General features: G+C 37.7%; 1 protein-coding gene across 5 annotated transcripts in view; it reads right to left on the reverse strand.

Annotated features, from left to right (window-relative positions):
* Positions 1–7,312: 7,312 nt before the first annotated feature.
* The window catches only part of LOC115215685 (solute carrier family 2, facilitated glucose transporter member 10), a 74,846-nt gene continuing 55,011 nt past the window's right edge, over positions 7,313–27,147 (reverse strand). For 3 of the 5 annotated variants that reach the window (XM_029784958.2, XM_029784957.2, XM_036505779.1), the window contains exons 10-14: positions 25,510–25,620; positions 22,702–23,245; positions 21,047–21,169; positions 17,458–17,590; positions 7,313–7,529 (exon numbers count right to left, since the gene is read on the reverse strand). In XM_029784958.2, the coding sequence (XP_029640818.1) occupies positions 7,385–7,529; positions 17,458–17,590; positions 21,047–21,169; positions 22,702–23,245; positions 25,510–25,620 (1,056 nt within the window). In that variant the 3' untranslated portion in view covers positions 7,313–7,384. Of the gene's footprint in view, positions 7,530–12,625; positions 12,769–14,493; positions 14,513–17,457; positions 17,591–21,046; positions 21,170–22,701; positions 23,246–25,509; positions 25,621–27,147 lie in introns of those variants that run through there. The other 2 variants (XM_036505780.1, XM_036505781.1) reach the window with 2 other exon arrangements.

Raw genomic sequence — 27,147 nt, forward strand, 5'->3', positions numbered from 1 at the left:
GTGATCGACTTGAATCTTTAAAGGCGGTGCCCCAGTATGGTCGTATTCCAATGATTCCAATCAATAAAACAATAAATATATAATGATTACATTTTCCCAAATCCAATTTGTGAGCAAATGAAAATATAAGCCACATCATTCCTTAGTTGTTAGCAACATAATTGACACACCCAAAGGCTAAATACATGCAGTCACCAAGTACAATATTTATTGATGAACCTAATAACTCAGACATGTCATCTGCTAAATTTTTACGTCGAGATGTATGCATCTCGCTTTGTTATTCCTCTCATCGTTAAGTACAATGAAGGCTAAACTTCGCTGAAGAGGTCTGGTAAGCTGAAAACTGTCTGAGGTTGTTTCCCCTAGTTGTTCAAATAATTAAAATACTATTACACATTGAATTAATGTATTTTCATCGTTCTTTAGCTACCTCTAATTAGATTGTTGATGCTAACTGCATTAAATATCTTAACATTAACTAAATAACAGTAATTAACCTGGAGATTACCATAGAAACTGTGTTATATAATATACATGCATACGCATGTATGTACATGTGTATAGATACAGGTATATATATGGCATTCGCCATGATAGATCGCTTGCCACTACGCATTCTTTATCTTCTCTCCTTGTTTCTTTCTGTGTTCCTTTCTGTGGAAGAGCGTAGGCTCGAAACGTTAAGGACTTTTTCACTTCCCGAGCGTTACCATCATCTTTTTCCCATTTTTAATGCATTTTTTTGCTACTTTTTGGCTATAACTCTCTAAAAATGCTTTATAGTTATTTCCCTTACAAACCCGAGCAACGCCGGGCGATACTGCTAATTTAAATTAAAAGAATGTGCAAATCGAAACGGTTTCTTTTATGCCTTTATTGCTTTCAGTCTTAGCTTAAGGTATTTTCACACCCGACATCACAAAATGCGTCTGAATAAACATTGCCGGAGAGCAAATAGTGACTCGGACATTGCTTGGAAGATATTTTTCATTTTTAACCTCGTATATAGTACGCACTTTGACCTTTAAATTTTGGGAAAATAATGCGGGTTATACTCGAGGATTTACGGTATGTATGTATATATATATATATATATATATATATATTATATATATATATATATATTATATATATATATATATAAAACAAAGTTGAGTTGTGGGGTGTCGCATGAGTGGAATTATATACGAAAGAAGGTTTGAAAAGGCAATTTAAAAGATGTTTATTTACTTAACCGGTTTCACTCTTTGGAAAAAGATTGTCAAAAGTAACATAGAATATTATGAATTCAAAAAAATTTACATAATTGCCACATTACATGTATATATACAGTCTTTGGTAACAGGGAGATGAAAGCATAAAACAAAAACCACAACAACGCGAGGACGTGGAACAAATATAGTATCATTGGATGCTCAGGAAAGAAGGAGGGTTTAACGTTTCGAGCTGGGCTCTTCGTCGGAAACATAGGAGAAGGAGAGATCCAGAGAAGGGAAGACAGAGGAAAAAAAGGGGAGGAAAATCGCCAACGGTACACACGCGGTCACATATATATACGTATGTATGTATGTATGTATGTATGTATGTATGTATGTATATGTATGTATGTATACACACATACATACATACATACATACATACATACATACTACATACATACATACATACATACATACATACATATATGTGTGTGTGCGTGTATGTATATACACACGTACATATATATACATACGACGGGCTTCTTTCAGTTTCCGTCTACCAAATCCACTTACAAGGCTTTGGTTGGCTCGAGGTTATAGAAGGCACTTGCCCAAGGTGTCACGCAGTGCAACTGAACCCGGAGCCATGTGGTTGGGAAGAAGGGTTCTTACCACAAACCCATATTGGCAACTACGTGTACACACAAACACAAACACAGACATAGTTATGTTATATTCTGTAAAAGAATGTAGCGCAATACAGCATAAAGCTCGTCCACCTTCAGATTTCACCCTACGCTATCCAGTAGTAGTATTATACGTACTTCCAGATCTGCGTTTGGGCTTTTGCAATCACTGTAGAGGCGCAATGACCCGGTGGTTAGGGCAGCGGACTTGCGGTCGTAGGATCGCGGTTTCGATTCCCAGACCGGGCGTTGTGAGTGTTTATTGAGCGAAAACACCTAAAGCTCCACGAAGCTCCGGCAGGGGATGGTGGTGATCCCTGCTGTACTCTTTCACCACAAACTTTCTCTCACTCTTACTTCCTGTTTCTGTTGTACCTGTATTTCAAAGGGCTGGCCTTGTCACTCTCTGTGTCACGCTGAATATCCCCGTGAACTACGTTAAGGGTACACGTGTCTGTGGAGTGCTCAGCCACTTACACGTTAATTTCACGAGCAGGCTGTTCCGTTGATTCGGATCAACCGGAACCCTCGTCGTCGTAACCGACGGAGTGCTTCCATTTGCAATCACTACAATTGTTACTATGCAACGTAGTTCTCCGGGCTTGCAGGTATTTGGTTACGTAACCGTTTCCATACATCATAAGGTCTAGTTGTGTTTCCTCAGGTGATATATAAATATTGTAAGGCGGCGACCTGGCAGAAACGTTAGGACTCCGGGCGGAATTCTTAGTGGTACTTCGTTTGTCATTCCGTCCAGAGTTCAATTTCCGCCGAGGAGTTACCTCCCTTATTTATAAAACTTAATCTTGGCCGAGTTGCTTCCCTTGCATATTCGCAAAGTATTTTCTAACGGAGTCGTTAAGGCCTTTGACAAGTTGTTTGCATTTTGGGAATTTCTGCCGATGTAACCAGCCTCTTCTTCTCCACTTCTTGGAATCAGTGTTTTAAAAAGGGTGGATCTTTTCGGTTTGAATGGCAGCTTTTAACATAATTTCTAGGTAAATAAAAAATTTTAAACTTCGTATACTGGCAGAATGTGTTTATAAAACATATTTTTCTCTTGGCTTTATTGAGAAAATTCTATAGTTTGTAAGATATTTGTTGTTTTTTTTCTTCAATTTCTGCAATTTCAACCAATCACTGACACTATTGAGGTAAAAAACATTCTGTGCCGTATAAATATGTCCCTCGTTTCAGAAATATATTGGTTTTATTTACATTTGTGAAGAAAATAAGATACCCTTCCTCCTAACCATAACCCTAAAATAGATTGAAATGCAATAGATCGATACTAGGGTCATAATTATAGGTGACAATTTCATATGACCCCGCTAGAAAAAACTGCCGTTCAAACCGAAAAGATCCAAAAGGGTTCTTGACGCTTGAAACAAAGATAAGATACGTTTGGCTTGACAGAGCGCAAGAAGCACCAGCAGCCGAAAAACTGAACGGTAAAATTTACGCGGTCAGGGTACTTGATTCCACACAAAAAATCCGGGTTTTTTTTTTTTTTCTTCTTAATGAAAATCGTGCGGGTGTTACTCGAACATTTTACCAACTGAACTTCATTGAAATAATACGTTTTCGATCTCAGTTATTTGAACAATAGAAAGTCTTTGTTTTATCATAACCCTGATGTGTATGGGATTGTGTGTGTGTGTGTGATTGTGCGCGCGCGTGTGTGGAGGGGGTATCTGTTAACTTTTCTTTGCTGTAGTCATTAGTTTGCGGCCATGTTAGGGCATCATTTTGAAGGATTTTATTTTTTAAACCATTCTATCAGTTACTAGCAGTATCGCCCGGCGTTGCTCGGATTTGTAAGGGAAATAACTATATAAGCATTTTTAGAGATGTAAAGTATAATAGCCATCTCAATATGGTTAACCACAAAGGGGGGGGGGGTTACTGTAGCTTTTTACGTTCTGAGATTTAATAATAAATTTTTAGAGAGTTACTTCCCTTATATATGCCAAAAATGCATTAAAAATGGGAAAAATTGATGGTAAATTTTTTTTTAAATCGTAGACTCATCGTAGACGCGCGCTAATACCCAGAAGGGCTCGATATGAATCACGACTATAAGATACCTGGTTTTGGTTAAACTGCACCGCAAAATGTGGGAGTAGTTAGGAATCTAAATCGTAGGAGACAGACAGCACACAACCTTACTTTTATATATAAAGATTTATGCCAAACTGCTAACTTATGGGTGGTGGAGGTGGTGGTCACATGCACACACACACACACACATTAATGCTTGTCTTTATTTTCAGTTATAATAAAAACAATCTTACATTAATCTGATGGGTTACTCCATACTTTTGTAGAGCACAAGTTTATTAATTCCGTTCTGTCTGGGGAGAGTCATTTTCTTTTTGTGCCTAATCCTAATCCCTATATAATATTTTTTTCTACTCTAGGTATTACAGGTACTTCCAGACACCCATAACATTATCAACCATCTTACAAACAATAACTCTGAGCACCTTTTCGAACTCCACACGTCTAACACCCGTGGACATATTTACAAAGTCAGGAAACAGCACAACTCTGATGACTTCAGGAAACAGCACAACTCTCATGACTTCAGGAAACATTTTTTCACGCTGAGAGTTGCTGAAGCATGGAACAAACTGCCGGCATCAGTTGTTAGTTGTTGGAGCACTGCATCCTTCAAAACTTCCATGCTTCCTGAGATTCGCCAACACTACACCTGATTTTCTCCCCTCCATACACACACGAGCATGTATCTGACTCATACATTGTTCGCTTTCCAGACATTTGTACATTACTGCATATACTTTATATGCACTTTCTGACAAGTTGTGGTGCACCTGAGCACTGTATACAATAATTTCATTATTATTTGCGTTTGGGCTTCTGTATTGTGTACATAGATAATTGAAAAAGTTGGAGTTAACAAAGCGTACGGACAGACATTTATTTGTAATCATTATAATTGTTACTATGTATTAAAGTATGATAAACTGAAAAAAGTTCTTTTTATTTTTCATGGTAGCCGGCCAGGATTGCACATTCTGGTTAAATCTTCCATGTGTTAACATGTACCTCCTTGCAATGGTGTAAACTTTCATTTGATCAAGATATCCTTGGTCTGAAGAGTAGCCTGCAGCATACACCTCACTTTGATATTTACCACTTCTGAGGTTCCACTCGCTATGAAACACATGTAGGATCTTTTCGGTTTGAACGGCAGTTTTTTCTAGCGGTGTCATATGAAATTGTCACCCATAATTATGACCCTAGTATCAATCTATTGCATTTCAATCTCTTTTAGGTTAGGGGGAAGGGTATCTTTTTTTCTTCACAAATGTAAATAAACCCAATCTGTTTCTTAAACAAGGGACATATTCATACAGCACAGAATGGTTTTTACCTCAATAGACGTATTTGATTGGTTGAAATTGCAGAAATTGAAAAAAAAACAACAAATATCTTACAAACTATAGAATTTTCTCAATAAAGCCAAGAGAAAAAGATATTTTATAAACACATTCCATCAGTATACGAAGTTTAAACTTTTTTAGTTACCTAGAAATTATGTTAAAAACTGCCGGTCAAACCGAAAAGATCCCACATGTATCCCGGATCTTATCTACTCTTTTCCTTAACTCTTAGAAGACTCTGGTCAGCCCTGGGCTATAGTAGAAGACACTTTCTCAAAGTACAGTGTAGCAGGACTAAACCCAAGAGTACATGGTTGGGAAACAAGCTTCTGAACCACACAGCAATGCCTGTGCTTATGTGTATGTATATATATATGTGTGTGTGTGTGGAGGCGCAATGGCCCAGTGGTTAGGGCAGCGGACTCGCGGTCATAGGATCACAGTTTCGATTCCCAGACCGGGCATTGTGAGTGTTTATTGAGCGAAAACACCTAAAAGCTCCACGAGGCTCCGGCAGGGGATGGTGGTGATCCCTGCTGTACTCTTTCACCACAACTTTCTCTCACTCTTACTTCCTGTTTCTGTTGTACCTGTATTTCAAAGGGCCGGCCTTGTCACTCTCTGTGTCACGCTGAATATCCCCGAGAACTGCGTTAAGGGTACACGTGTCTGTGGAGTGCTCAGCCACTTGTACGTTAATTTCACGAGCAGGCTGTTCCGTTGATTCGGATCAACCAGAACCCTCATCGTCGTAACCGACGGAGTGCTTCCAATAATCAAATGAATAATAAGAAACAATGGATAATTGTCAGCTCATTACGGCTGTTTCTTAGGTAACCTTTTAACAGAAAAATGAGAACTGTAATTATTAGATGAGAAGTAATTTTAAGACAGCAAAGGAATATCCCAAGAATACAGCCAGGATGTGGCTAGAGTCTGTCAAGGCTGACTGTGAAATGGGAGAAAGAGCAGCTATGTTGGCCATTTATGTTAGGAAGGGCATCCAGCCGTAGAAACATTGCTAGATCAGACTGGGCCAGGTGCAGCCTTCTGGCTTCCCAGACCCCAGTTGACCCGTCCAACCCATGCTAGCATGGAAAGCGGACGCTAAATGATGATGATGATGAAAAGGGTGTAATATGACATCTAAGGTCAGTGATCCGGATGAGAAGGAGTCTACTAGGCTAGATTCTAGGAAGGCTGGAGTGGAGTGTAGGAGATAATTTATTATAGTAAGCTTGGTGTATGTGTGTGTGTGTGTGTGTGTGTGTATATATATATCATCATCATCGTTTAACGTCCGCTTTCGATGATGATGATATATATATATATATATATATACACATATATATATATGTATGTATTTTAATCAATGAAATTCCAATCCAGTCTGATTTTTATGTTTTATCATTTACAATCTTTACAGTTTTACAGTATTTATAATAATAGAATATTATATATTTGCTATGATAAAACTAGTACTTTCATACACTATGCAATCATCAGGTTTATGCAATAGTAACAATCGTTTTCCACAAGTGACAACTGTTGTGAAATGATTAAATTTGTCCTTTAAATACCTTCTGATAGACTCCAGCAGGCTGAATCTTATGACCTGTATTTTGACCAATTAGTATGTTGTTTAGATGTCATGGTTTGGTGGGTGTGTCAACTAAGTTTGAATTGTATTTCGACCATTATATATATATATATATATATATATATATATGATAGATCGTTAGCCACTACACACATTTTTTTCCTCTTCTTGTTTTTTCTGTGTCCCTTTCTGTAGAAGAGCGTAAGCTCGAAACGTAAAAGACTTTCTCTATTCCTGAGCGTTATACTAATACATCTGTTTGTTTTGTACACCACCTGTCTTCGTCTTTTGTGTTTTTCGTAAACTCTCCCTATATATATATATATATACATACAGAGAGAGAGAGAGAGAACAAGCGAGAGTGAGAGAAAGGATTAGTCAAAGAGACTTCAACTTATAAACCATGAAACACAAGAAAATTCCTTACAGTTTGTTTTATTAATAAAATACTATAGCTGTTATGGTTGAAAGACAAAAGCGTTGAATGAATCAAATAATGTCACGGTCCATTGGTCGAAGAGTAGGACTATGTTGTTCGTCAACAGATACCCTTGTGTAGGATCTAGCAGATGGACAATATCTGGTGAAACGGAAGCAGCATCTCTGCCACAGATGAGGTTTGTTGGGTGGTCGTCTGGAAGTGGAAATTAGAAATGGATTAATTGACATATTATCATGTTTAATGGCAGTTGTGATGGTAATGGTGGTGGGTTCAAAACATAAGAGTGCTATCACATTCTTAACTGAAGTATGGTAAAGGGTTAACAGTATTATTATTAAGCAAAATTAAATCTCTGAATGAGATGTAAACAGTAGCAGCATGGAATCAAAGTATATTTGCCAACTAAATGTGGCAGTCCCATAGAGGACGATACTACTGTTGTCTTTTAGCCCCAGGAGGACATATCCTCCAGCTGTGTCAATAGTGAGCTGGAGATGTTCTCCTGGGGCTAGAAACAACAGTAGCATCGTCTTCTATGGGACTGCCATTCACACAAAAGTAATTCAAGGAGCTTATATTTAAATTTGCAGGAATATTTACTTTCTGCAAGCTTACATTAGAAAAGAATATAAACTTCTTTATAAAGCATATAAAAATTAGCTGTACTAAACATTGCATTTATATTACATAGAGTACTTTCAATACAATAGAAATTAGAATAACCAAAACAAAAGAAAAAACCCAGAAAAAAATTCTCCAAATACTGTACATATCCAAGGCAAACCAATTGCATTTGGAAATGCAGTAAAAGCATAAAATAAAGACAACATAATAATAATATAATAATAATAATAATAATAATAATAATAACGGTTTCAAATTTTGCTACAGGGACAGCAATTTTGGGGGATGGGATGAGTCGATTACATCAATCCCTGTGTTCAACTGGTACTTATTTTATCGACCTCGAAAGGATGAAAGGCAAAATAGACCTCAGTGGAACATAATAATAATAATAATAATAATAATAATAATAATACTTTCTACTAAAGGCACAAAGCCTTTTGGGTAGTGGGGACGAATTGATCACATCGACCCCATTGTGTAACTGGTACTTAATTTATAAACTCTGAAAGGATGAAAGGCAAAGTTGACCTCGGTGGAATTTGAACCCAGAATATAAAAGATGGGCGGAATACTGCTAAGCATTTCATCCAGCATGCTAACAATTCTTTTCATGCTGGCATGGGTTGGACAGTTTGACAGGGACAGGAGCTGGCCAGTCAGGAGCCTGCACCAGACTTCTGTGTCTGTTCTGGTACGGTTTTTACAGCTGGATCCCCTTCCTAATACCAACCACCCAGCAGATTGGACACCTTAAAATAATAATGAGGGTGGTTTCAAATTTTAGCATAAGGCCAGCAGTGTTTGAGCGGGGGGGGGGTAGTCGAGTACATTGACCCACTGGCCCCAAATACTTGAGTGGTACTTATTTTATTAACCTCAAAAAGGATGAAAGGCAAAGTTGAGATAGTGTACTAAAAATTCTGTTAGCTCACTGCCTTCATAATAACAATAATAATGATGACTTCTTTATTGACCACAAAGGGTTTATATTAAGAAATAATGAGGGGTAAAGATGAGGGGCAAAGATGAGTGGCAAAGATGAGTGGCAAAGATGAATGGCAAAGATGAGTGGCAAAGATGAGTGGCAAAGATGAATGGCAAAGATGAGTGGCAAAGTTGAATGGCAAAGATGAGTGGCAAAGATGAGTGGCAAAGATGAATGGCAAAGATGAGTGGCAAAGATGAGTGGCAAAGATGAATGGCAAAGATGAGTGGCAAAGAAGAAAGGCAAAGATGAGTGGCAAAGATGAGTGGCAAAGATGAATGGCAAAGATGAATGGCAAAGATGAGTGGCAAAGAAGAAAGGCAAATATGAACGGCGAAGATGAGTGGCAAAGATGAGTGGCAAAGATGAATGGCAAAGATGAGTGGCAAAGATGAATGGCAAAGATGAGTGGCAAAGAAGAAAGGCAAAGATGAGTGGCAAAGATGAGTGGCAAAGATGAATGGCAAAGATGAGTGGCAAAGATGAACGGCAAAGATGAACGGCAAAGATGAATGGCAAAGATAAATGACAAAGATGAGTGGCAAAGATGAATGGCAAAGATGAGTGGCAAAGATGAATGGTAAAGATGAATGGGAAAGTTGAATAGCATTTGAACTCAGAACATAAAGAGCCATAAGAAATGCCACTAAGCATTTTGTTAGGCGGGCGAAAGATAATATCAATTAATCTTTATTAAAAGAAAATGAAAAATTATCATTATTATTATTATTATTAGTAAATTATTCGACAAAACAATTATTACTTTAAAATCTTTATTGTTGGTTTAACAGCTAAATGAAAAAATAAAATTATTCAAATCACAAAGATTAAAAATAAATAGATTAGTATAAACCATGCAAGTGGGACAGTTAGAACCCTTCGCCAATAGTTTAGGAGGTTAAAAATTGATAAAAAAATAAAATTTCTAAACACTTTCAGTGTATTGTGTGTTGCTTTGGTCTCATGTTTAAAAAATTATTTCTTATTTAGGCACAAAGTCTCTTGGAACGTAGATACAAGATCTCGAATACTGGAGGTGGTTTAAAATTAATATACCAGTACCTATGGTTTACAGAAAACAAGGTATTTTGTCCAGGTCCAGTACTATACCAATTCTGTCATCCACCACTCTCATTTATATATAAATAAGAGAATTTGAACCCAGAATCAGTAAAGATGGATGGAATGCGTATTAAGCATTTAGCTCAGTGTGCTAATGGTTCTACCATTTCATCGCCTTGAGCTGAAGATATTTTTCAAATTTTAACCACTGGGATAGCAATTTCAGTGAAGGAGATAGAGTTGATTACATTAACCCCTCATGCTCAACTGATATTTATTTTATCGACCATGAAAGAAGGAAAGAGAAAGTTGACCCCAGCGGAATTTGGATGCAGAAGGTAAGGACGGCTGTATAATGGTTTCTGACTGAGGTACAAGGTCTAAGTCAATAGGTCAGTCAATACCATCTACTACAGTACTTCACTAGTACTTATTTTATCAACCATGGAGGGATGAGGGCAAAGTTGACTCTGGTAGGATTTGAATTCAGAATGCAAAGAATCAGAAGAAACATTGGTTTAAAACTTTGGTACTAGACCAGTAAGTTCAGAGGGGAAGGGCTAAATTGATTACATTGCCTCTCCCCGCAGTGTTCAACTAGTACTTATTTAGTTGACCCTGAATGAAAGCCAAAGTTGATCTCAGTGGAATTTGAACTCAGAAATGTAAAGACGGACAAAATGCCACTAAGCATTTAATCCAGTGTACCAATAATTCCGCCACCTCACCACCATAACCAGAAGAAATATTAGTTTCAAATTTTTATCACAGGGCCAGGAATTTCAGGAAAGGAGATAAGTTGATTACATCAAACCCCCCAGTAGTCAACTGGTACTTTTTTTAACGATCTGGAAAGGATGAAAGGCAAAGTCAACTGAAGCGGAATTTGGACTCAGAAGGAAAGAATAGATGAAAAGCTGCTAAGCATTTTGCCTGTCAGCTCACTGCCTTAACCAAAGAAAATATGGCAAAGCATTTTTTTTTCTGCTGCTCTTACAATTCTGCTAGATTGATGTGAATATTACACAATCGCACTAGCTCCTCTTCAATGAATACCAATCTTTATACTCTTGACTCTCTTTTACTCTTTTACTTGTTTCAGTCGTTTGACTGTGGCCATGCTGGAGCACCGCCTTTAGTCAAGCAAATTGATCCCCAGGACTTATTCTTTTTAAGCCTAGCACTTATTCTATGGGTCTCTTTTGCCGAACCACAAACACACCAGCATCGGTTGTCAAGTGATGTTGTGGGGACAAACACAGACACACAAACATATACACACACACATACATATATATATATATATATATATATATAATATATATATATATACGACGGGCTTCTTTCAGTTTCCATCTACCAAATGTTTGGGAGGACAAACACAGACACACAAACATATACACACATATATATATATATATATATATATATATATATACGATGGCCTTCTTTCAGTTTCTGTCTATCAAATCCACTCACAAGGCTTTGGTCAGCCCGAGGCTATAGTAGAAGACACTTGCCCAAGGTGCCACGCAGTAGGACTGAACCTGGAACCATGTGATTGGTAAGCAAGCTACTTACCACACAGCCACTCCTACGCCTATTACGTATATAAAAACAAAAAAAAAAATTATTAGATTAGAAGTATTTATATATAGGTCTCTCGCCTTATAATAGAAACATAATTTATCAAGGCAATATAATCTAATGTAAAGTTTGATATATATTAATAACATCAACACCAATACACCAGAGCAGTTTAGACAATTATCACCATTTATATCAAAAATATTAATCTAAAGTATTAATCTACATCATATTCTATTTTGTTAAGATGCCCGTCACCAAAAAATATTGTACAAAAATTATACCGAAACGATTACTGAGCAATTCCGTTGATTTTTCTTTTCTTTAAAAATTTCAAGTCTATTCATATATATATCTTTATTGTTTTTATGTGTATATATATAGTTAGTTATTGTTGTTCAGACCTCAAGTCAACTCTGATCAAGCATACACACGAGATCAAAAATGTTCCAGTTGTGGACATCTTATCTGGGGATAGGGTGGTTATATTTTCTGTGTTCTTCCTTTTACTAAAGCAATAAAGTGTGCTACTTCTAGCATGTTGGGTGTCTGCATATGTGCATGAATACGACAGTTTGTTTTTGCAAGTATGGGTATGAATGTGTGTGTATTGGTATGTGTATGGGGGTGTGTGTATATGTATGATTGGACACGTGTGTATATGGTATTATTTGCTTAACACCAGGTCAACCTGATTGACCAGACTAATAACCAAAGAGGTTACAGCCATGACTATCCCCTCTGTTTAGTACATCAACACAACTCTGTCCAATGTATTACTCTGCCACCTTTTCAAGACATTGATTAAGGATACGAATTTAGGGAAGTTTGGCTGTTATTTTTAGCAGGTTGAACAACAATAAAGGCTTCCTCATTGCCTCTCCAAGTACATGTATATATCTGCAAGTAAGTGTGTAAGTGTAATTAAGAGTAAGTGCCTGTAATTATTTATAAGTATGCGTATATGGGTAATATCTATGTGATTTATGAGTTATTTTGCTTTTTGCTTTTTTTTTGGAGGGGGGGGGGTATTTTGTTTGTTACACTAATTAAATTCTTGTTCCATCCATCATTTCATTTAGATTGAAATATTCTATTCAATGCATTAGAAATGGTCCCTGCTTTTAATTCCTAGTTTTTCCTCCTTCGCTCTTTTATTGACAAACATTGCTGTAAATAAATAGACAGATTAAATAAATACACATGCGTATGTCACCCCACCCGCCACACACATATTTAATAACATTTACAAGAAGAGTGACCGTGAGTTCACAGTTTCACCCTGCTTACCTTCATCAGCCCTCTTACTCTTTACTCTTTTACTTGTTTCAGTCATTTGACTGTGGCCATACTGGAGCACCACCTTTTAGTTGAGCAAATCGACCCCAGGACTTATTCTTTGTAAGCCTAGTACTTATTCTATTGGTCTCTTTTGCCGAACCACTAAGTTACGGGGACGTAAACACACCAGCATCGGTTGTCAAGTGATGTTGGGGAGACAAACACAGACACATAAACATATATATATATATATATAAATATATATATATATATATATACGACAGGCTTCTTTCAGTCTCCATCTGCCAAATCCACTCACAAGGCTTTGGTCGGCCCGAGGCTATAGTAGAAGACACTTGCCCAAGGTGCCACGCAGTGGGACTGAACCCGGAACCATGTGGTTTGTAAGCAAGCTATTTACCACACAGCTACTCCTACGCCTCTTCTTGTAAAAAGTTAATAAACATGTAATTTACTGAAAGGTATCGAGTAATTCTTCAGTTTAATGTTAAATTGTTTTTATAATAATAATGAAATTATTGTGTATATTACTCAGGTGCACTACAACTCATCAAAGGTGCATGTACAGTACATAGAATTATGTAAAAAAAAAAGTCAGGCAAGTGAACAGGGTATGAGTCATGATACACATGTGTGCATGCCTATGGAGGTAGAGATATCAGGATTGTCCAAAATGTAACATATATCGATACATCAGAGATATAAAAAATAAATAAAAATATGAAAATATATGAATACTAAAAATATACATGGACATATAGGTATATAGATACATAAACATACTAATAATAGAACATAGATAAAAATAATAGTGGAATATAGATAAAACACGTATTAAAAAAAATTTTAAATATGGTATCGTAATAGGCATTAAAATAAGTTTGGGGTTACATCTTTGAAGAAATAGAGTGTTCCGACAATGGTTTTTGGAACTCAATCGTCCAAATTTCAGATGAACCTTAAGATTCATTTCCAGAAAATGCCCCCTTCATCAGGGAAAAAGGAAAATGATGTTTATTTTAGATATGTGTTCAGTTCTTTATGAAGTGTATGAGAAAATTGGATGCTTTTATAGAAGAGGAGATATAGCTATGTAAATTACGTTTTATGAGGGCTGATGGGAGTAAAATTAGATTGCTTACTTTCTTAAAATTTATATTTATTTATATATTTATATATTAAAATTTATATATATATATATATCTCACTCATTCTCATTTACTCATTTACTTGTTTCAGTCATTTGACTGTGGCCATGCTGGAGCACCACCTTTAGTCGAGGAAATCGACCCCAGGACTTATTCTTTGTAAGCCTAGTACTTATTCCATCGGTCTCTTTTGCTGAACTGCTGAGTTACAGGGACGTAAACACACCAGCATCGGTTGTCAAGCGATGTTGGGGGGATAAACACAACACACAAACATACACACATATATATATACATATATATGATGGGCTTCTTTCAGTTTCCGTCTACCAAATCCACTCACAAGGCTTTGGTTGGCCCAGGGCTATAGTAGAAGACACTTGCCCAAGGTGCCACGCAGTGGGACTGATCCTGGAACCATATGGTTGGTAAGCAAGCTACTTACCACACAGCCACTCCTACGCCTATATATATATATATATATATATATATATATATGAACAATGGGCTTTTACGCAGTTTCTATCACAAATTCACTCACAAGGCACTGATCAGCCTAAGGCTGTAAAAAGCTCTTGCTAAAGGTGCTGTGTAGTGGAACAAACCCAAGTTTCTTAACCACAGCAATACCTGCACCTGTGAAATATGTTGGACTATTATGAAAGGAGTTCCATACTAATAACAAATTGTGCAATTTCACTACAGGACAAAAGAATTGCAGTAATTTATCAGTAAAAGCACACTGATCTTGGGAAGAGATATAATGTTCTTGCCTTCAGGGTGCCAAATGCTACTCTCCTTCATCAATGTTTACATTTCAAAAAAGCAATAAAAGCTCTCCAGGCATTCATAACATAAAAATCAAACATTTTCCTACAACCATTAAAATGCTCTTGTTATACGAGACAACTTACACAGCTGTTTTAATCAGTAAATCATAAGGAACGGCTGTTTTAAATTCAAGAATTTGCTTTTCATATTTAGGAATTATGCAACTGAATAACATTTTTTTTTTAAAGTGTTACAATGCAAGTTTTGAAATAAAGTGCAACCAGAAGCAAAACTGCATATACATCATCATCATCATCATCATTTAACGTCCGCTTTCCATGCTAGCGTGGGTTGGACGGTTCAACTGGGGTCTGTGAAGCCAGAAGGCTGCATCAGGCCCAGTCTGATCTGGCAGTGTTTCTACGGCTGGATGCTCTTCCTAACGCCAACCACTCCGTGAGTGTAGTGGGTGCTTTTTACGTGCCACCTGCACAGGTGCCAGACGGAGCTGGCAAACAGCCACGGAGGGATGGTGCTTTTTACGTGCCACCGGCACGGGGACCAGGCAAGGCTGGCAACGGCCACATACATATATGTATTAAAAAAAAACGTTGAACACAATAATAAATAAATATAGGGATTATATTATTAAAATACCATCACGAGTGGCAAGCGAATTATCAGCCATATAGGCAAATTAATAAAATATATACATACAATATTAGATATGTACATATATAGATTTGTGACTATTTGGTGATACAGAAGTATTTTTGACTTCTATTTTAGTGATATAGGTGCTCATGTAGTACCCTTGTGTATAAATGTGCATATCTAATATTGTATGTATATATTTTAGCCCTTCTTGTCTGTGTTACTGTTATTCCCCTTGTCCTGTCTTTTACTGCTTATATTTTATACAAATCAAAATCGAAGAATCAAATCAAATCGAAATCGATCCACATCAATGGAATTTGTAGTTTGTGGTACCAGTGCCAGTGGCACATAAGAGAACCATCCGAACGTGGCCATAGCCAGCACCGCATCGACTGGCCTCCACGCTGGTGGCACGTAACGAACACCATCCGATCGTGGCTGTGCCAGCCCTGCCTGGCCTCCGTGCCGGTGGCACGTAAAAACACCATCCGAGCGTGGCCGTTCGCCAGCCTCGTCTGGCACCTGTGTCGGTGGCACATAAAAAGCACCCACTACACTCACGGAGTGGTTGGCGTTAAGGAAGGGCATCCAGCTGTAGAAACACCACCAGATCCGATGGCCTGGTACAGCCTTCGGGCTTCTCAGACCCCAGTTAAACCGTCCAACCCATGGTAGCATGGAAAGCGGACGTTAAATGATGATGATTATGATATGTCAAGTTTATGGAGGCACATAACTGTGATAATGAAGTGTATAAGAAGGTAGATGCATGCTCTCTATACTTTTGTCATGTTGAAAAAGAAAGGTGGGAGTCTCCTAATTCCCCCAACCCTATTTTCTGTACACCAAAAGCCTAATGCGAATATATTTACAATCTTATATAATTCATTATCATAGCTAAAGGCGGAACCACCACTACCATCATCATTGTGGTCATGAACGTTTAATGCACATTTTCCATGCTAGTATAGATGGATAACAGGAGCTGGTCAGCTGGATAGCTTTTCAGACTCCCAATTGCTTGTTGTGGCCTGGTTTCTATGGCTAGATGCCCTTCCAAATACCTGTTTCTTTTATACCCACAAGGGGCTAAACATAGAGGGGACAAACAAGGATAGACAAACGGATTAAGTCGATTACATCAACCCCAGAGCATAACTGGTACTTAATTTATCGACCCTGGAAGGATGAAAGGCAAAGTCAACCTCGGCAGAATTTGAACTCAGAACGTAACAGCAGATGAAATATCGCTAAGCATTTTGCCCAGTGTGCTAACGTTTCTGCCAGCTCGCCGCCCTTCCTAATACCAACCACTTTACAGAGTATGTGGGGAGCTTTTTATGTGCCACTGGCATGGGTGCATTCACACAGCACCATCACAAGTGAATTTTAGGTGGCACTGCCACCTGTAAAGGACAAGCCTGTATGTATGGATGACAGTGGTTTTACTCAGCTTGATGTGTCTTCTCAAGTACAGCAAATCACAAGAACTCCCAGTCCCTTGCCATTTCCTCAGTGAGGCCCAGCATCTGAAGATCCTTTCTCACCACTTCGTCCCACATCTTTCTGGGTCTACCTCTTCCACAATCACAGCTTAGCACTTCTTTATGCAGCTGTCCTCATCTACATGCACCTCCAAATATTTGAATATATTTCAGGCAACAAACTATAAAAACTAAAACATCATCATCATCATCATTTAGCATCCGTTTTCCATATTGGCATGGGTTACATGGTTTGACTGGAACTGGTAAGCTGGAGAGCAGCACCAGGTTCCAGTCTGATTTGGCATGGTTTCTATGGCTGGATGCTCTGCCTAATGCCAACCACTCCATAAAGTGTAAAATGTCTTTTACATGTCACCAGCACAAGTGACTTTAATGTGTCACCAACACAATTCACAATTTTAAAAAATCCTAACAAACTAAAATGAAATAAGAAAAAACAAAAGAACAAAAGTTAAGTGCAATGGTTTACTTACATCGTTGATAGTTCACGAGCAATCTGCTCTAGGGTTTTGTTTTTGGTCTCTGGGACACAGTAGAAGATAAATATAAATGCAATGGATGAGATAACAGCGAATAAGAGAAATGTCCATGGCAATGTGATGAGGTCTGCAAAGAAAAGAGAAAGTTGAATTTTGTTTTTGTCTTTTAAATTTTATTTTGGATGACGGAGAAGTTAGGTGGATAATTCAAAACAGTGGATCTCCAGTAGGGTCCATATGTCCCCTGAGGGTTCATATAAGATTTTTGGGAGTTCATGCAACAAAATAGTAAATTGAGTATAAAAAATAATAATAAATGCACCTTTTTAAAACCTAGCCAGGCTCATGGGCCCGGTTTCCCGGTTTCTATAGCGTTTGTGTTCCCCAGCTAGATGGGACGCCAGTCCATTGCAGCGTTACTCATTTTTGCCAGCTGAGTGGACTGGGGCAATGTGAAATGAAGTGTTTTGCTCAAGAACACAACGCGTCATCCGTCCAGGAGTTGAAACCACAATCTTACGATCATAGTGCTGACACCCTAACTTCCACTTGCACTCTTTTAAAGCCTAGCCAGGCTCATGGGGCCCAGTTTCCTGGTTTCTATGGCATATGTGCTCCCCAGCTGGATGGGACGCCAGTCCATCACAGCATTACTCATTTTTGCCAGCTGTGTGAACTGGAGCAACGTGCAATGAAATGTTTTGCTCAAGAACACAATGCGTCGCCCGGTCCAGGAATCGAAACCACAATCTTACAATCATGGTGCTGGGTCCCTGAAAAAATTATGCTTTAGATGTATGCATTTGTGTGTTATTGCAAGAAAGAGCTAGTTTTTTTTTTCTCTAACATTTTACATCGTTCTACCTACAGAAGTCAATGAGTGAAAAACAAAATAGGAATTTTGAAAGCAGTTTCTTCAAAACTGGGTTTTAAGCAACAAATGGCTATTGGGGCCCACCAGAATAAAATAGTACCCAAAGGACACCAGGGATAAAAATGGTTGAGAACACCTGAAAAGTCACCATTATCATCAATTGACTGTTTATTTTGTGAAGGTGTATAGCCAAGTGTTTAGAGTGTTATGCACATGATTGCTAGACCAAGCGGAGCATTGAATTCTCAAGCAAAACACTTCATTTCATGTTGGTACATCAGTAAATATGCTTTACGGTATATCTTCTCGCTCTCTACATTCTGAGTTCAAATCCCACCTGCCTGGAGAAGGCAATAGGAAACCACTCTAGTGTTCATCCTAAGTCTAGTCTTTTCATTAGCACAAAGCCACATATGCATAAGGAGAAATGGTTACGGTGAATTAAATCAACCTCAGTATATGAATGGTACTTCAGCCAAAAGAGAAGAAAAAGGAGGAGGCATCTAAGTGGTTACTCAATCTGCTAGAAATATCAACCAAAACTTTTTCAAGCCATTTTCTACTAGCTTAAAAATAGGAGGATATGTAGGCTAACATAATCCAGGGTGTACTATTTTTGGAAAGGGATAGTCATGGTGGGAAAAGCTTAGGCCTATTCAATTATGACTGGTTTGGGGCTTAAAATGACAACAACAACTGGTCATTTATTTATCAAATATGGAGGCATGAAAACCCAAACAAACATGTCAGCCATTATCATCATCAATAGTTACTCATTTCACACATTATGTCAGAACAAATTATGAAATGATCATGGTTGGAACGTCTTTGAATGCAAGTCTCCTTGATTAGGGTTGGTCTCCACAGATTAAATAACACAGAGCTGCTCAATGGTGTTGTCATTCATTATCCTGCCAATCCAGCTGAGTTTTACCCCTCAGCTCCCATACACATCACCTTGATTTATTTTTACTGAGAACTACCCTGACCCATCCCTTGTTTCACAGCCAACAACTAAACACACTCAATAGTTCAAACCCAATTATAATCATACAAATCGAAATCGAATTGAACCAGCCAGGATCCCTGGTCTGGTGGTACGTAAAAAGCACTATCCGACTCGTGGCCGTGGCACGTAAAATACTCCAATGCGACCGTACGACAGGCACCCTTGCCAACCCCCTTTGCTTGTGAAGACATGTTGGGGCAAGCGAAATCGAAATCGAATTGAACCAGCCAGGATCCCTGGTCTGGTGGTACGTAAAAAGCACTATCCGACTCGTGGCCGATGCCAGCACCGCCTCGACTGGCTTCCGTGCCGGTGGCACATAAAATACACCAATCTGACCGTGGCCGTTGCCAGCCCCGCCTGGTTCCAATGCAGGTGGCACGTAAAAAGCACCCACTACACTCACGGAGTGGTTGGCGTTAGGAAGGGCATCCAGCTGTAGAAACATTGCCAAATTAGACTGGAGCCTGGTGCAGCCTTCTGGCTTCCCAGAACCCCGGTCGAACCGTCCAACCCATGCTAGCATGGAGAACGGACATTAAACGACGATGATGAGACATTGATCACTTATCCCTCTCATCCAGGAGTAAGTAAGAGGATACTAGAAAACCCTTTTTTTCAGACAAGTGCAAAAAAAAAAATTAAATTTACAGTAAAAAGCACTATCCGAATGTGATCAATGCCAGGGGTGCCTGACTGGCTCCTGTGCCAGTGGCACGTAAAAAGCACCATCTGAACATGGCTGATGCCAGGGACCTCTGACTGGCTCCTGCGATGGTGGCATGCAAAAAGCACTATCTGAACATGATCGATACTAGGGCCACCTGACTGGTTCCTGTGCCGGTGGCACATAAAAAGCTCTATCCGAATGTGGCCGATGCCAGTGTCCCCTGACTGGCTCTCATGCCAGTGGCACATAAAAAGCACTCACTACACTCTCAGAGTGGTTGGTGTTAGGAAGAGCATCCAGCTGTAGAAACGTTGCCAGATCAGATTGGAGCCTTGTGCAGCCACTGGCTCTCCAGACCTCAGTCAAACTGTCCAACCCATGCCAGCATGGAAAACGGACGTTAAATGATGATGATGATGATGAGTAACACTTTCATTTCTTTTGAAATACAGCTTTTGTTTCAACCAATTTTGAAAATAAGGAAGAATTTAGGAAAAACAATTTTGCTATTATTGTTATATTTCGGAATGGTAAATTTTTCTCTCTTGCCAAATAAACTCACACACTATATATTCATTCTTCACTCATTTATTATCACACATCTGTGACCTCTTCAGCTACTCTTCTAAAAATAAGAACAATAATAAACAAGTGTGTGTGTTTACTTGGTAAGAAAAAAACAAAAATGACCAACTTGAAATATAACAATATTTGTTTCAACACAGGATTTCACATCAGGAATCTTGCAAAATAAACTCATAGACATAATTTTGCCATTGTTCCATTATTAAGCTGGTGTTTGGAACATAAATTAACAGGAAATTCTGAAGAAAGTTTATAATTTGGATCACTTTAAAACAATAAGTTTGTTTCATAGAACCAGGGGTGGTCTTACAGAAGTTCTTATCAAAGGGGTTAATATTAAAATGTTATAATCCTTCTGTCATTGTATGGGATGGTATATGAAGGCTTAAGGTCTTTACACTTCTGGTACATTGCAAGAGATAGAAAACAAAGGTTAAATACTCACGAATTACATGAAGGAACGATGATGATACAATGAAGTTGGCCGTCCAGTTGATTATGATAACAACACCAACAGCCCGACCTCGGATGGATGGAGGGTATATCTCACTTAGCAGGATCCAGCTGACTATTAATGGTAGACAAAAGAAAGGAGTGATAAATATATATATAGGGAGAGTTTACAAAAAAAAACAAAAGACGAAGACAGGTGGTGTACAAAACAAACAGATGTATTAGTATAACGCTCAGGAATAGAAAAAGTCTTTTATGTTTCCAGCCTATGCTCTTCTACAGAAAGGGACACAGGAAAAACAAGGAGAGAGAAAAATGTGTGTAGTGGCTAACGATCTACCATGGTGACTGATATATATATATATATATATATATATATAATATATATATATATAAATTTGATTAGAGGTTATGTTAATAATAAACAATTATTAACTTCCCAATTGCCATTTTATTTTTCTTCTTATATATATATATATATAATATATATATATATATATATATATATATATATATACATATATATATATATATACATATATATATATATATACATATATATATATACATATATATATATAATATATATATATATATATATATATACATATATATATATATAACATATATATACATATATATATAAACATATATATACATATATATATAAACATATATATACATATATATATATAAACTTCAATTGTCACTAAGTGTGAATAAGGGTATTGACACACCTAAATTGCTAAAAATAAAAGTTAAAATACCCTTAATTTTGTAGGAAAAGCACAGATACACGATGCTGACAAGAGAGGCAACCATCCTATACAAACTTGAAAATCCTCAGACTAGATGTCTAGTTTCGTTTATTCTGTAGACATCTCTATTGAGGACTGCTCGCATGGCACATGTTTGGCTAATTCCACCTTTCAATATATATGTATTTGCCATAAAAAATTATGGATGATTTAGCGGAATGCTAACGTGTATACAAAGTCATTTCTGTATCACTATACTGCACTTTTAAGGTAATGATTACAGAATGTCATTTTTTTTTATTTACTCAATCAATCTGATATCTGACATTACATATCTGAAAAGTAAGGTTAAAAAAAAAGTAAGTCAGAAGAAAGTTAGAGTTCTTGAAAAAGGTGTCCAGTGACACGACCTGTATAAGCACATACACATGTTAGCTGATACACTCAATTACACTTATATAGACATAGAAATTCTATGGGAGTGGCTGTGTGGTTAGTAGCTTGTTTACCAACCACATGGTTCCGAGTTCAGTCCCACTGCGTGGCACCTTGGGCAAGTGTCTTCTACTATAGCCTCGGGCCGACCAAAGCCTTGTGAGTGGATTTGGTAGACGGAAACTGAAAGAAGCCCGTCGTATATATATATATGCGTACGTGTGTTTGTGTGTCTGTATTTGTCCCCCTAGCATTGCTTGACAAATGATGCTGGTGTGTTTATGTCCCCGTTACTTAGTGGTTTGGCAAAAGAGACCGATTGAATAAGTACTGGGCTTACAAAAGAATAAGTCCCGGGGTCGAGTTGCTCGACTAAAGGCGGTGCTCCAGCATGGCCGCAGTCAAATGACTGAAACAAGTAAAAGAGTAAAAGAGAGTAGAAGAGAGTACATACTTGGTCCAAAACTAATGCCATAAGCTCCAACATAAGCCATCAGAGCTAACAATGTCATCACATGTATGATGTGCACACTCTGAGATTCTGTAGGTTCTTCTTTGTCTCGGCTGGTATTCTTGAAAATGGTTTGATTATAGAAGCCAGCATGATTTAGACTTTGGTTCATAATGATGCTGATGTTGTTGTAGGGAGAAGAATTCTCATTTCGTTTCTTGCGGGTTATGCTTGTATCACAGAGGAATTTTACAGAAGTGACAATATGTGACACCGAAGATGGTATCAATTCTCTTTTTTTCATTGTGTAATGGATGAAACTTCCATTGCTTGAAGAATTAAAGTCAGAGTTGAAGGGTGGAAAATCGTGTGCAATTTTGTCATCATGCCAATTCCGACACACCTCGAAGCTAGACAGATTGTTCTGCAGTCTCGAGCCAATGCTCAGTATAATTAAACTAATAGTCATTGTGCCAACACCAATCATGAGTAAAATTCTTCGGCCCCAGTGGTCAACACAAAGCAGGGCAACAATTGCTACGGAAACCTGCAAAAATATAAATAAAATAAAATATATAAATAAATAAATAAGCTAAAACATTAATGAAGATATGCTAATGGTCAGCTTTCAACCACTATGATATTTACATATAGTGACTGCACAAGTTTTTAACAGGATGAGAGGTCCTCGCACTGGATGGGTGCAGCTTGCATCCTTTACATTAAAATATTAATCAAAGGAAAGAGTTAAGACTTCAGATTAACTTCAACAGTATAAATATTTATTTCTTGATTCACAATATATACATTCTTCTTTCTGGGCGAATCGGCAGCCTATGAGCTTATCGCAGTAGTCAAGTGGAGTGAGCCAAACCCTGTCCATTCAAGCATAGCAGAGATACGCCACGAGGTAGCAGCTTGAGAGAGCTGATAAAACATGACTATCTTATTCAGCTGCTGACATTCAAGAGAGCAATATGAGGGAATTTTGCTGCTGCTAGTTTTTTGTGCATGCGCATGAGGGAACTTCCGGCAGGCCTCCCGGAAGAATCCAACTCTGCACATGCATGCTGGAGATTTCCAAGATAGGGTCACTACAAGTTTATTATTTATATATCAGTTATGTTAATACAAACTGCTATTACTGCACCCATTCAGTATAAGTCCACATAACACCACTGATGTAAGGGCATCACTAAAATCACATACTGCTACTTTTGAGTCACAGGCTGACTTAGACCTGCACATTCACAATATGTATTAAACGCACACACTCAACATGTATTAAACATGCACACATACACACTCATATGCACATACTCACACATGTAAATTCAGGTGAAAAAGTCACAACATTACAAAGAACAGATACTCTAATTTATTTTGTTTGTTTTTCATGTGCAATCTTATTTCTCAAAGATGTGAGCTGAAAACTTGCATTTAGAACCTCTGATCCAATAGAATAGGACATCAAAGTTGGTTATAAGGTCATTAACACTCTAGCATTCAGATTACTCTCTCAAATGTAATACTTATTTATTCACATTGTTTTGAATTAATCATGCTGTATCTCATACCTTTGAGATTTTCATAAGGTGATTATATATATTTAGAGTGACCATCATAGGGTAGGTATGAGAGGACAGATTTGGTTGGTCTGACCATAAAATAGGAAGAATATATATTTAGGCTGGGCACGGCTGGTTTAAATGCTAAACGCTTAAGTCTAAAATAGTTTAAGTCTACCAATACACATATATAAAAACTACATTTGGTACATCTGCATTATTTGTCCCATAAAGTAGTGAAGACTAAGTACTTGTACTCTGGAAAAACTCTACAGTCTTGGAAGATACAAGGTAACTTCCTTATTGCTGGCGAAAACAGTTGGTAAATGAGTGGAGACAATGTAAACTCAAGAAGTTTGTTTAGTCTTGTTGAAGAGAAGACAACCGTACTAAAATGCACACAATATACTTTAAGAGATTGCTGATAGGAAGGGCAACCAGCTAGAAACAAAAAGACCCAAAATGAAACAATATAAGATGTGGTCTTCTGATCCCTCATGGAGGATCAGAAGTACTTCCAAATAAGAACCAACTAGGACCATTCAACTCATGCTAGCATGGACAAAGACAAAAGCATCGGTGAAGATAATTATAACGATGATGATGAAGATAATTATATTGATGATGATGATGATGATGCAAAGGGAAAATTGTGCACCTATATGCAAAGACATGTATACGTCAACTGGTAAAGGTGTGAGTATATAAAAAGAGAAACTTAGAGAATAAAATACTTCTTCAGAGAAATTTCTTATTTCTTTATTGCCCACAAGGGGCTAAACATAGAGGGGACAAACAAGGACAGACAAACGGATTAAGTCAATTACATCGACCCCAGTGCATAACTGGTACTTAATTTATCGACCCCAAAAGGATGAAAGGCAAAGTTGACCTCGGCGGAATTTGAACTCAAAATGTAAAGACAGACGAAATACTGCTAAGCATTTCATCTGAGGTGCTAACATTTCTTATTTCTTTATTGCCCACAAGGGGCTAAACACAGAGGGGACAAACAAGGACAGACAAAGGGATTAAGTCGATTAGATCGACCCCAGTGTGTAACTGGTACTTAATTTATCGACCCCGAAAGGATGAAAGGCAAAGTCGACCTCGGCGGAATTTGAACACAGAACGTAACGGCAGACGAAATACCTCTAAGGATTTCGCCCGGCGTGCTAACGTTTCTGCCAGCTCAACACCTTTCTACAGAGAAATTTCTAGGTTTGGATAGTTACTCATTTACCTTGACAGTTCCAAGACCAAGGGTAGCCAGTATTGCTGCAGAATCGGACGGGAAGCCAACCACTCGGAACACAATTGGTGCATAATACAGCATGTTGGGCTGGCCAGTAAACTGAAATTAAATAATTTTAAATACTATAATAATGGTGGTAAGATAGAAATAATTGGGTGATTCTGAGCTGAATTGAGACAAAACATTTTAACAGGGATTTTCACTGGTTATATAAGGAAAAAAAAAAGGAAAAAAAAATATATCCCTGGCCTTCGTTAATTTGTTTTAGGTGTGCATGAAATCACAAGTAGACATAATCACCATCTTGGGCCTCCTACACACTGAGCCAGCAGAATATTCAGGATGTAGCAACTGATGGGGAAAAGGACTGGGTCAGTACTTGGTTGGTACTCATTTTCAGCTGAGTACACTGGAGCAATGCATAATGGCCTTACTCAAGGACACATCACACTGCCCAGTTCAGGAACCAAACCCATGACCTTTTGACCATGGCTCCAACACCCCTAACCTAGGCTATGCAATTTTACAAGGACAAGGTAGCCATTTCATTTTTAAAGTAGTAATTTGAGAAATCTGACAGTTTTGTATAAATATATATGTGTATGTGTATATATTGGGTTCAGGCATAATTATTAAGGCTTTTTTTCAACAAAAACAATAACAATATTTAACAAAAGCATCTTTAAATGACGGTCTGATCATCTGTCAAGCAAATGGGAAGCAGTAATTGGGGCAGATGGTGAATATGCTCTGGAATAATCATTTAAAGATGTTTTTGTTACATGTTATTATTGTTTTTGTTGAATAAAATTTGTTGAAAAAAAGCCACAATAATTATGCACCAACCCATCATCATCATCATCATCATCGTTTAACGTCAGTTCTCCATGCTAGCATGGGTTGGACGGTTCGACCGGGGATCTGGGAAGCCAGAAGGCTGCACCAGGCTCCGGTCTTATCTGGCAATGTTTCTACAGCTTGATGCCCTTCCTAACGCCAACCACTCCGTGAGTGTAGTGGGTGCTTTTTATATACCCAATAGTATATAATTATATGGGTAGTTAGGGTAAATCCCAGCTGTTTCCTCTTGAAGCACATCTGCTTATTTCATTATTACAATCAGTAAGTATCCATAGTTGCTGCTGTATGTTGGTCAAAATACATATCAAAACCGAGAATTATGGAAATATTTGCATAGTTATTGTATAACAAAGCAGGAGAGTGGAAATTATTTGGTATCATCTATTCACCATTACACATGATTCCGTTTGCTAATAGGAATTACAAAGATTTACATGTTAGACAGGAATGTAAGGAATTTGCTATTGGAATTTTTTTCTATCTCTGACAAATTTCTAATAGAAAATTCCTGACATGTCTATCTAACATGTAAATCTTTGTAGTTCCTAAGAATAAATAATACCAATAAATTTCCACTTTTCTGCCTTGCTTTATATATATATATATATATATATATATATATAAATATAATCATCATCATTTACACACACATGTACATGCATACACACACACATATGGGGTGTTTAGCCAAATTTAGTGGTTTTTTTATGTCTCCTTTTTTTCAGAAATAGCTTCATGTATTGGTGAACAGCCAACAGCAGCATA

The sequence above is a fragment of the Octopus sinensis genome, linkage group LG9 (genome assembly GCF_006345805.1).
Source record: "Octopus sinensis linkage group LG9, ASM634580v1, whole genome shotgun sequence".
Classification (NCBI taxonomy): Eukaryota; Metazoa; Mollusca; class Cephalopoda; order Octopoda; family Octopodidae; genus Octopus; species Octopus sinensis.